We start from the raw sequence: 12,990 nt of genomic DNA on the forward strand, positions 1-12,990 counted from the left end.
GTCTGGCTTTTTTTTTTTAAAAAGCTGTAGCCTACTAAGAGTCACAGTATCCCCAATTGCAACTAAACATAAATCTGCAAACATCTGACAAATGTCTTCTATGTACATTGAGTTCATTGACCTGTCTCTGCAGAGCTCGTTACTTGGCCATAGACAATGCCCTTTCATGTTAAATGGAAATATGTAGTTTTATGGGGGTACTACATCTTTACCAACCAAAATCTGCCCACTTTGCTGCCCTCAACCCCAATCCAAGCAATGTCTGTGTGACAGTGAAGCTTCAATTCCCACATTGCATGCTGCATACACAAACATCTGGAGATTCTTTACAGCAGGGTTGTCCAAACTTCACGCAAGGAGGATGACCAACGTGTTTTCTTTTGGCCAGCTGTTCAGCAAATTTCAGAAAGATAAAGCTTGGCACAAGAGTAAACACATATTTTAGCAAAAATGATGCCAGACAATAAAACCTAAACTAAGAACAGAAACCACACTAAGCTAACTAATAATTTCTGTTTATCTTTCTTGGTTGAGGAGATCAAGAAAGGGACAGGCTGGGCCCAAGCCCTGAACATCACTGAAGTATCTGGGGACCAGAATGAGCCGTAGAGTTAGGTTTGACTGAAACGGACGGCTGTTCACCCCTGCCGACAGAATCTCTGACCTGGCCTTGATAGAATGCACTCAAAAACTGGTATCAGAAACAGGTTACATTTCAGCCTGGAGTTTCTTTCTGTTTCAACTGATTTTTGGGTTGTTGGTTAGGACTGGGGAGGAAGGGATGTTTAGATATGACTAAGTCAAGCACATTCAACCATCTACTCAGCCAATCATACACTCGCCCAGCCTTCCATACTGTCCAATTGCTAAACACAACCCATTTTCTCACTCACTGTCACCTAATCCCCAGCCTCCAATTCTCTAGTCTTCACTCAAACTCTACCCTCCAATTCATTCATCACCCAAATTAGAATCTAACAGCTTGACCCTCTCTATGATGGTCTGCCTCTCCTTACCCTCCTTTCCCAGGATGTGTTTCCTGTAGCCCTTCTAGTCCTGTAAAATCACAGCTCCTCAGTGAAACCACTCATTTTAAGCGACTCGCTGCTCCTTCAATTACAGACCTGTTTCCCTCACGCATGAACCAGGTGCATGCCTTTAGTGGGCCATACTGTAGCCCACAGGCTGCCTGTTAAAGAAATATTCTTTGAGCATAGCAAGCAGAATCAAAAACAAAATTATTTTTAAGTGAGCTTAAACTAGCCTTTGGAAGGTTACTAAGATATGACGGTTTTCGTATTGTTGGACTGAGGTTGTAATTCTTCCAGGACTTGGGTGTCAAATGAACAATTGTATGACATAAAACCAAGAAGGAATCGAGGGGAGATGCAGAAAATAAGAAATTAAGACTTGCGTTCCTGCAGTTCTTTTACATCTTAAAGCTTCGTATCATCCATTTCACATAAATTAGAACAATTTCCGTCTTCCGGCTATAATTATTCATGTAAAGGTGAAGCGTCAAAGAGTATCATGCTGGAAAAGCACAGCTGGCCAGGCAGCATCCGAGGAGCAGGACAGTCGACGTTTTGGACATAAGCCCTTGCCCCAAACATTGACTCTACTGCTCCTCAGATGCTGTCTGACCAGCACTCTTCCAACACCACACTCTTCAACTCTGATCTCCAGCATCTGCAGTCCTCACTTTCCCCATGTAAAGGTGCATATACTATACTGCAGAATAAGCACCAATCCAGCTTTTCTACCACCACTTTCAATTAAATATTTTGGTAGTTAATTTAGAATGCCTGTAGAAGTCCTGATAACCAAGCGATAGATCGTAACGTTGCTTTAAAACAGTCTTGATGCTTTCAAATGGTTAACAAATGCAGGGTGTAAAACAATTAAAGAATTGAGAACACAATTGTATTTTGTAAATTTATCTCACAGTTTGTATTATTTCAACTTCATGAAATTCTGCACTATACAGCTACAAATCCCAGTGAAAACCTTGGCAGGGACTTCCATATTAAGCAAAATGTTCAGTTTTCTAACATTGCCTTTGCAGGCAATTTTTCTCCCCAAAAATCCAATACCAGTTAGGAGGAATATCAGGAACAAGAAATGTATTTGTTTATCATAAGATAGCTTTCCTGACATTAAATTCTAATTGCTTGCAATGTTAAAATGAGGTCTACAACCGGTACTATATTTCTACCCAATTAACAGTTGCACGCTTAATTCCCTGAACAGAGATAACGTTACACTGAAAATGCACTGACAATTTGAGCTAAGGAGCATTCAGAGACAAAAATGAATGCCTTTGAAACCATGTGGAAGAAGGTAATATTTCTGCTAACATTGGATTAAAACAACTTGAAGTTACTCATTAACCAATTCTTCATTTATTTCCAATTATCTTTGCATGCAAATGCAAAGTATCATTAGAAACACATCATAAATTTCATTATCACAAAGATTTAGCTAGAAAAAAATGGATATTCATGTTAATGCAACCTCAAAGCCTCTGTTTTACACTTTTTGTATTTGGTAGAATAGGATGATGATGAAAAGGAACATTTACCAAAGGAAAACTACATCCCTACTTAAACAGATATCCAATAATTCAGCTCCCTCTTCTCAGAATCAAAAGTTCTTAACATAGACATAGTTGACAGAACATTAGTTGATAAAATGTTTCTTTCTAAATTTTCTCCTTTCCTTGCTAACATTATTTACTTCCCCTCTGAAGGTTTGTTTTGATTCCATGGGCACTAGTCATCTTTTGGTACATTTTAGAAGTAATTACGGTTACAAACTACATTGGAGGTACCAAAAATCAAAACCAAAAATTACGAATTACCTCCACATAAATTTCATTTCATTGTAACTTTTACGTAACATTAATCAGAACCTACGCAAATTGAGTATAAATTAACAGGCAAATCAAAAAGAAAAAAGGTAAATTTCTTTTTGAATAGTCAATTTTTAAAATGCCGTAGACTCGAGTTGTACAGCACAGAAACAGGCCCTTTCGATCATCATCACCTGTCATCAATCACCTATTTATACTAGCTCCTTTTCCAGCACTTGACCTGTAGACTTAGATGCTATCGCACTTCAAGTGGTCATCCAAATACTTTTTAAATGGTTTTCCTCCGGATACTCCGGTTTCCTCTCACAATCCAAAGATGTGCAGGTCAGGTGAATTGACCATGCTAAATTGCCCATAGCATTAAATGCATTAGTCAGGGTAAATATAAGGTAGGGGAATGGGTCTGGTGGGTTACTCTTCAGATGGTAGGTGTGAACTTGTTGGGCAAAAGGGCCTGTTTCCATACTGCAGGGAATCTAATCTAATCTAAACTAAATTTTGTGCTGGTTCCAGCCTCTACCAGCTTTTCAGGCAGTGAGCTCCAAATAACTGCCACAATCGAGATGAAAACCCTTAAATTCCCTCTCAACTTCTTTCCTTTTACTATGTCTGATTTTACTAAGATATTTCCCCATATAAGTGATCCCTCGGCCAAGAGCTTTTTTTTGCTATCTACCCAATCGATGCCCATCATGATTTTGTACAGTTCAGTCATGCTGGCCTAGGCAGTGACACACTCACCCAGTGAGTGAATTTTAAAAAAAATTGGATCTGCTCTCAGCTTTCTGAGCACTAAGGATAATGACCCAAGACTATATAGTTTCTCTTCATAGCTTAAACGTTCCAGCCCAGGCAACACCCTAGTGAATCTCCTCTATAGCCTCTCAAGTGAAACCATATCCTTCCTATAGTCGGGCGATCAGAACTGCCCACAGAGTTCCAAGTGTGGGCCATCACGTTATACAACTCCAACATAACCTCCCTACAGTTGTACTCAGTGCCTCAACTGATATAGGCAATTAGGCCACATGCCTTCTTAACCACTTGATTCGTCTCTCCTGATGCCTTCAAGGATGTATGGACATGCAGACCAAGGTCCCTCTGATACTGTGTACGTCTGAGTGTTCCATCATTCATCATCTACTTGCTTGTTCTGTTAGTCCTCCCAAAATGCATTACTTAACATAACTACAATAATTCCCCTTCAGCATGCATGGAATTTACACAGCTATGTACTGCCACAATGTGCTTTTGGTTTATATTGGGGAAGTCAGAAAGTTATCTGGCAACAACTTTCACCTCAGATTCACAAGAAAGACATGGTAAGGCATATTTCTATTAACCCTCTCTCCTTCGATTAACAGACCTAATCATTTAACTCTTCTTTATTCTTTCATGGGATTTAGGTAAGGCCAACATTTTTCATCCATTCCTAGTACCTTTGAATGGAAATGGCTGGAAAGGCTATTTTAGAGGCAATTGAGAATCAAATATTTTGCAGCTGATCTGGATCATGCCATCATGATCCCAGCCCCACTGGACATGCCAGATCATGTCTTCTTTAAATTTAAGGTAGTGGCCTTTCACAGAAACATAAGCAGAGAATGTTGATGATTTGGCTTTAAACAATAAAACAGAAGCTTAATGTGCAAAAGAAATGAAGAATAAATTAGAACAAACCAACCTATTTGCATATAACACAGCTTGAAAAACTTTAAAAACATGGCAGAAAAAAAATGCATCATTCCAATGAAATAATTTTACAGTCATCAAATGCCAGAGATCTGTCTTTGCTGTCACATATTAACTGTTTCTTTTATTTCTGGTTTAAGAGTTTGATAGCTTTGCTCTTGATTATTTACATAACTGAGCTCAAACTTAATTAAGTTTCAAATAACTCCAAGGCTCTAACCAAACATTTACAGTCTAAAGTTTTCAAACTAAAATCTTTACGCTAAGGTAATTATTCCTCACCATTCTGAACTAAATCCTTTCTCGAAGGTTAGCTGTTCTTACACCTGTGTTTTTTCTGCAAACTGATGCCAAAACCTTCTCAATCTATGGTTTTTCCCAAACAAAATTCACGGATTCTTTTAAACTAAATGCAAGCTAATGCTTTTCAATATTTGCATTCTCCAATCATAAAATTCTCAACACAAAATGTCATGTTATCACTCCAGGGCTCCAAGGCAGTTGCTCTTCGGCACATACCAATCGTAAATTATAGGTCCTGAATGTTGAAAAGTTAATTATTAAACCCCTATATGCACACAGACTAAAACCCTCATGCCCCTAGTTAAAATCCAAATGTTAAGATAAATGATACTCGTGTATGAATTCACATACCTTACATCGCAATATGTAGGCCAAATCAGGTAAAAATAATATGTTTTCTTCCCTGTGGATTTTAATGAACTAGATTGATTTTTATAATTAATAGCAATTGTCATGGTCACTAAGATTGAGACTTGCTTTCAATCCAAGATTTATTAATTGAATTTCATTCCAGAGGTTGCTTTGTAGGATTTGAACCCTTGCTTCCAGAGCAATAGCCTTGCCTCTGGATGACTAGACACTATTTATATTGTATTTTATGAATTTCACATTGCTGTATTCTCAAAAAGTAGGGAGCACCGATTATGCTTTGAAATTGCTTAACTTCCCAGAATCCCTTTTCAACTAATCAACCAGTAGCACCCCAGTCTAGATACTTCTGGGAAAACGTCCAGCTTTTTAGCACCTGAGCTATTCACACAGCCTTTTAGCACCTGAGCTTTTCATACAGCTTTTCAGTTGTTAGACCTTCTCTGCTCACAGAGTACATCTGAACACTTCTGACACTTTTTTTGCCAAACAAAAAATTCTCACATCTTTGAGTGATTTCCTGTTTCTCCTCTCAAAGGCTGAGTGTTCCTCTTTCCGCCAGTCTACTTTTTCTTCACATCTTTTGTGTAGTTGCAAGAGCAGTGAACTCTTTCCCAGTTTATCGGTGTGGAGCTCTCCTTTGTGACTGCAAGCCATGTGATTCTTTCTTAACTTTTTCTATTTCTACAGTTTCCAGGTCAACAGCACCAGGTCTCACCAGTATTTATTTCACAAGAAAATGATACTTTATTGCCTTATAATTGACAAAACTCCCTATCATTCTTGCAAATAATTAAAGATTCTATAGGTCCTTGAAAGCAAACATTTTCTTTACTATATTGTTTCTAGTGGTAACTACTCATTACTGCAGAGTCAACTGAGAGACAAACCTGTCTTCACTTAACATTTACTTCCTGTGAGGATTACTGGATAATGGTCAAGAACCTTGCAATGTTCCTCCCTTTCCTAAAAACTAGGGCTACTGAGACGAGTGCTGCAGAACAACTACTGCAAATTCAGCCAAGATTTGCTAACGCACCGTAATATGCTAAACAACAAAAACACAAATTTAAAAAGTCAGTGACTAATTACTAAGTATGATATCAACATATTACACTTTATAAAGATTGAACTCAATAGCAATCATATTCAATATTAAAAGGGTATATCTTGGCAGCATTATTAAGGTTCATGGGATTAATGCCTATATTTCTGTAGGTTTGTTGTAATATTGCAGTGAACAGGCAGCATGCTAACTGACACATGCTAATTTTACAAATGATTGCAGCTTCTATATTTTTTAAACATGGTTTCCTTTTTAACAAATAAAAACACTTTCTAGAAAACTAAATGTTCTAGTTTGATCAACTTCAATAGCTCAACTGAATCTTGAGCCTGGCAATCTAAACCTAACACTTCATCCAAATCAGTATCTTAGTCAACTCCGTTAACTGTCCCAGCTCAATAGCGACCTGACTTGTTTTTGTTTGAGTTCAGCATGGTGCTGGAAAATCACAGCAGGTCAGGCAGCATCCGAGTAGCAGGAGAATCGAAGTTTTGGGCATAAGCCCTTCTTCAGGGATGAGGCTTGTGGACGGGGGGGGGAGGTGTTAAAAGATAAATGGGAGGGATGTGTGGCTGGGGAGGGTGGGAGGTTGGGGGGGGGTGGGTGGGAGGGAAGGTATATGAAAATACCAGAGGTAGATGAAGGTGGGGCCAAATTTGATAGGTTGAAGGGGACGGTGGAACAGATAGATGGGAAAAACGATACACAAGTCAAGAGGGCAGTGCCAAGTTGGAGGACTGGGACTGGGATAAGGTGGCGGAAGGAGAAATGAGGAAACTGGCGAAATCCACATTAATCACATGTGGGTGCATGGTCCCAAGGCAGAAGATGAGGCATTCTTCCTCCAAGCATCAGGTGGTTAATATTTGGCGATGGAGGCGGCTCAGGACCTGCCTGCCCTTGGTGGAGTGTGAGGGGAGTTAACGTGTTCAGCCACGGGCGACGGTGTTGGTTGGTGCAGATGTCCCAGAGATGTTCTCGGAAATGATCTGCAAGGTGACGTCCTGTCTCCCCGATGCAGAGGAGACCACATTGGGTGCAATGGATTCAGTCGATGGTACTTGTGGAGACACAGGTAAATTTCTCTTGAATGTGAAAGGATCCTTTGGGGCCTCAGATGGAGGTGGGGGCAGAGGTGTGGGCACAGGCTTTGCACTTTCTGCATTGGCAGCAGAAAGTGCCATGAGTGGGGTGAGGGCTGGTGGGGGGGCATGGATCTGACAAGGGATTCACGGAGGGAACGGTCTCTGCAATACAGCCTCTTGATCTGTCCATCTTTCCCATCTATCTGCTCCACCCCCTCTCTGGCTTATCACCTTCTCCCCCACCTTCATCTACCTATTGCATTCTCAGCTACCTTACCCCCAGTCACACCCCACTTTTATCTCAACACCCAGCCCACAAGCCTCGTGCCTGATGAAGGGCTTATGTCCAAAACACTGATTCTCCTGGTCCTTGGATGCTGCCTGATCTGCTGTGCTTTTTCAGCAACACCCTCTTGACTGATCTCCAGCATCTGCAGTCCTCACTTTCTCCTTGTTTTATTTTGATTGAACTGATTCAAATTAGTAATAAAATGGCCTAATTTCTTGATTTTTTTTTCATCCTCTACACGAAACTTCACTTCCTATTTATTCACTTAAAGCACCACAGAACGACATGTTTGTTTTTTTTTGTTGTGAACTTCACCTTATTTGATAATTTAAAAAGTGAGTAAAAGACATGGCAGATCACATACTTAGAGATCATGCAAGCTGCACTCTACATGAGTCAGCCAGGATAATACTTATATATGGAGAAAAAATACTTACATATATGGGATAGGCTTACTTTTAAGTACATACAGATATCTTTGCTCCTGAGTGAGAGATTCTGTGCCGGTATGAAACAATTTTAACCGAAAGGGACAACAGAAATCAGCTATTATGCTTAGTAATGATAAACACAACAGAGTAATGACAGATCAAGACTGTAGCCAGAATCTAGGCTTTTCATATTTCTTGCTAGATTCTGATAATGTCTGTGCAGTGGCAGTGGGAGGGGGAAAGGAAGCGAGGTAGCTAGCAACATCTCCAAGAAACAAGAGGGAACAGGGAGAGATGAAATGAGCTATTATTGAAGATTAACTTTATACCTGCTTCTACCATTTCCTACAAGAGTTACAGGGTACACTATCAGTATTACATAGTTATTTTGAAACAAGTCCCAAGTAATACAGTAATGTGCTAATATTGGAAATGTTTTGCAGTGACTGACATATCCAGCCTTATTAAACATTTCTGTTAAATTCTACAGCATTGAAACTTTTCCCACAAAATATTATGTCATCACAATTCATACATTAATTTTGATTTTTTATTAATCAACAGAGTTCAGCGATCTTACCTGCAGTGAAGTCTTTATTCAGGTCAATGAAAGCATGAGAATGAGGTATATACATTTGAACATCGGAGTCCAGAGCAGAATACCATGTTTGATTTCTGGGGGGAAAAAAGTTTTCAAAGTTATGACATGGCATCACCTATGTTGGGATGTGCGTGAATCAGCAGTGAGAAAACTGAATAGAAGAGGTCAGTAATGTAAATAATACTTCAGTCTTCATTTATGGTTTTCAGTTTGAAGTTAATGAGTAAGACGGAAATAGTTATGGATTGTTCTACAATGCAGAAGAGACAATTCTCAGGTTTATTCATTTTGAAAGCAACCAAGGGACAATGGGAAATCAATCGTTATGCTTCCTCTGGCAGGCACAACACAGTAACAATAGACTGAAGCCAGAACCTAGGCTCATCATATTCCTCATTACATTCTGGTAATGTCTATAAAGTGGCAGCAGAAGAGGGAAAGGAAGAGAAGCAGCCAATATCTTGCTGCCTGGTACAACACACACAGCAGAAATGTGGAGGTTGTTTCGGGACCAATTGCAGATAGTGCTGGACAGGTTTATTCCACTGAGGCAAGGAAGGGACGATAAGTTGAAAGAACCTTGGGTGACAAGGGTTGTGGAACATCTGGGCAAGAGGAAGGAGGAGGTAGACAAGCAGGAGGCTGGAAGAACACAGCTAGTCAGGCAGCATCAGGAGGTGGAGAAGTTAATGTTGTTGGTGTAACCATTCTTCAAGACTAAGGGTAGGTGTAAAGGGAGCTGCAAATAAAGGAAGTGGGGGATGGCAGGGTGGCGAGGTGGGGAAACAATCAGGTAGAGAGTACGATCTGGTTGGTCATTGGGAGAGATGAATCTGGTAGGTGGCTGAGAGGAATGGAAGGGAAGGAGAGGGGCTGTGAAGGGAGTCAGGGGGTGGGGTGGGGAAGGGAGGCTATTGTATGTTGAGTCCTCTGGGCTGTCAGCTGCCCAAGTGGAAGATGAGGTGTTTTGCCTCCAATTTGCAGTTCGATTCATTGTGGCAAAGGAGGAGGCCAAGGATGGTCATGTCAGAAAGGGAGTGGGAAGGGGAATTAAAATGGGCGGTGACTGGGAAGAAAACTTATTTAAAGTTAAGGAGGCAAGGATCAGATAGGGCTGTAGTGGGGTACAAGGTAGCCAGGAAGGAACTGAAGAATGGACTGAGGAGAGCTAGAAGGGGGCATAAAAACTTTAGCAGGTAGGATTAAAGGAAAGCCCTAAGGCATTCTACACTAATGTGAGAAACAAGAGGATGGCCAGAGTGAGGGTAGGGCTGATCAGGGATAGTGGAGGGAAATTGCACCTGGAATGGGTGGTAGTAGGGAGGTCCTCAATGAATACTTGACTTCAGTATTCACTCCTGAGAGGGACCTTGACGTTTGTGAGGAAAGTGTGAAACAGATTGATATGCTCAAATAGGTTGATGTTAAAAAGGAGGATGTGCTGAAAATTTTAAAGTTGATGAGGAGAGATAAATCCCCTGGGCCAGATGGGATATACCCAAGGTTTCTACAGGATGCGAGGGAAGAGATTGCTGCACCTTTGGCGATGGTCTTTGCATCCTCACTGTCCACTGGAGTACTGCCAGATGATTGGAGGGTGGCAAATGTTATTTCCTTGTTCAAGAAAGGGAATAGGGATAATCCTGGAATTACAGACCAGTCAGTCTCATGTCTGTGGTGGGTAAAGTATAAGAGAGGATTCTGAGAGACAGGATTTATTATTACTTTGAAGACTATAGTTTGATTATAAATAGTTAGCACAGTTTTGTGAGGGGCAGGTCATGTCTCACAAACCTTACTGAATTCTTTGAGGGTGTGACAAAACACATTGATGAAGGCAGAGCAGTGGATGTGGTGTACATGGATTTTAGCAAGGCTTTTGATAAGGTTCCCTTATCAAAAGACTTGGATGAGGAAATGGGAGGGTGGGTTCGTAAGTTTGCTAATGACATGAAATTTGGTGGACTGGTCAATAGTGTGGAGGACTATTGTAGCTTGCAATGGGACATTGATAGGATGCAGAACTGGGCTTGTAGGTAACAGATAGAATTCAACTTGGAAAAGTGTGAGGTGATTCACTTTGGAAGTTCGAATTTGAATGCAGAATATAGGGTTAAAGGCAGGATTCTTGGCAGTGTGGAGAAGAACTTGGGGTCCATGTCCATAGATCCCTCAAAATTGCCACCCAAGTTGATAGGGTTGTCAAGAAGGCATATGGTGTGTTAGCTTTCATTAGCAAGGGGGTTGAGTAAGAGCTGCAAGGTTATGCTGCAGCTCTATCGAGCCCTGGGTTAGACCACAATTGGAATAGTGTTCAGTTTGGATCGTCTCATTGTAGGAAGGATGTGGAAGCTTTAGAAACTGAGCAGAAGGGATTTACCAGGGTGCTGCCTGGACTGGAGGGCCTGTCTTATGAAGGTTGAAGGAGCTAGGAATTTTCTTGTTGGAGCAAAGAAGGATGAGAAGTGATTGAAAATGGTGTATAAAATGATACAGTGGATGGCTAGAGCTCCTTATAGAGTGTGAGGGATGTGTGGAATGCACTGCCAGCAGCGATAGTAGTGTCAGATAAATTAGGGACATTTAAGCAACTCTTGGATAGAAACATGAAAGACAGTAGTCAAAAGGAGTGGCATTGGAAAAGCACAGCAGGTCAGGCAGCATTTGAGGAAGAGAGTCGATTTTTCGGGCATAAGCCCTTCATCAGGAATGTTGGGGGTTGGGGGGGGAGGTGAGGGCAAGGGGGTGGAGAGATAAATAGGAGGGGTGTTTGGGGCTGGGGACAAGGTATCTAGGAAGGCGATAATTGGACACACGTGGGAGGTAATGGTAATTGGTCAGAGCGGAGCATGGAGCAGATATGTGGGAAGGAAGGTAGACAGGTGGGAGAGGTTCATGAGGGTGGTACCAAGTAGATTAGTCTGATTTTAGACCAGGAAAAAAGGTTGGCAAAACATTGAAGCCAAAGGGCCTATACTGTGCTGTACTGTTCAATGTTCTTTGTTGTAAAGTGGAGGCAATTGAACAGCCAACCATTCCCCATGATCCTGACCCACAGGTGGTACCTGGACATTGTTAATTCCAGCTGATGTTTTTATTGGACAAATCAGACCCTATATATAAATCTGGCGTGATGAATCACAGTTTTCTTTGCTTTGATATTAATGAGCTTGTCTCTCATGGAGATAGAAGAAGCATGTATTGTCACAGATTTTGTTCTAACAATCAAACTGAAGTCTATCAAGCAAACCAAATGAAGAACAAAATATAATAAACTATTTTACCTATAAACACAGAGCAATATACAGTAAAATTATACTCCTATTAAACTCAAAGCCCTCTTTTACAAGTTTCAAAAAGAACAAACAACATCCCTTATATATGTACCCAACAGCAATACTTGTATAGTACTCACACAAGTATCTCTTTCTCCAACACCTCAATAGGTTTAAAGGTAACTGTGACTTTAACTCATACTGGTATATGATCGCTCTAGGATTAAGTAGAGTCTGAACAAAATCATCTTATTCACAGCCATATTCAGCTTTATATTACTAAAGATGTCACTTAAATTTAAGATCACGATTTTCAGGAATGTGAAACCAATTTTTTTGTGCAGCACTGAGTTACATGGGGACCAATGTTACAATTGGAATTAGGTTGTTGAGGGCCTTCCTTGACAACGTGCCATAACTTAAAAGAACTATTACAATTGTGCCACTCGTTTCACAAGCCATTGGAAAATATAGATTTCATTTCATTGGCAGTCCCTCACAAACAAGATGACTCTTTCAGTCTTGCTGAAAAATGCGTTTTTGGAAAAGCGCAGCAGGTCAGGCAGCATCCAAGGAGCAGGATAATTGACGTTTTGGGCATAAGCCCTTCTTCAGATGCATTTTTCAGCTCTGATCTCCAGCATCTGCAGTCTTCACTTTCTTTCACCCTTGTGGTGAGTCTGTAAGTGGCTGTACAGTCTGTTGTGGCTTCCGCACACCTTGCCACATTTGGGGCAAAATGTGGTTGTGGGTAGGAGTGGATAGGGCATTGCTGTGGCAGCACACTCATGCTGTTTTCACCTGGCTTCCGCTTTTTCCCCAATGATAAGTTTTAAGGTGCTCGATGCCTTCCCAGACTGTCCTATACTTCAGGCAGTCTGGGGCTAGTGATTCCCAGGTGTTGATGGGAATGCTGCACTTTGCCAGTGAGAGCTGGAGGGATCCCTGAAGCATTTCCTTTGTCCGCCTGAGACATGCCTGCCATTTTGGAGTTGGGAGTACAGTAG

General features: G+C 40.9%; 1 protein-coding gene across 1 annotated transcript in view; it reads right to left on the reverse strand.

The window, feature by feature from the left end:
- The window catches only part of itfg1 (integrin alpha FG-GAP repeat containing 1), a 245,573-nt gene that overhangs the window by 192,390 nt on the left and 40,193 nt on the right, over positions 1–12,990 (reverse strand). The window contains exon 6 of the mRNA XM_060837695.1: positions 8,688–8,782. Within this exon, the coding sequence (XP_060693678.1) occupies positions 8,688–8,782 (95 nt within the window). The remainder of the gene's footprint in view (positions 1–8,687; positions 8,783–12,990) is intronic.

The sequence above is a fragment of the Hemiscyllium ocellatum genome, chromosome 17 (assembly GCF_020745735.1).
Source record: "Hemiscyllium ocellatum isolate sHemOce1 chromosome 17, sHemOce1.pat.X.cur, whole genome shotgun sequence".
Classification (NCBI taxonomy): domain Eukaryota; kingdom Metazoa; phylum Chordata; class Chondrichthyes; order Orectolobiformes; family Hemiscylliidae; genus Hemiscyllium; species Hemiscyllium ocellatum.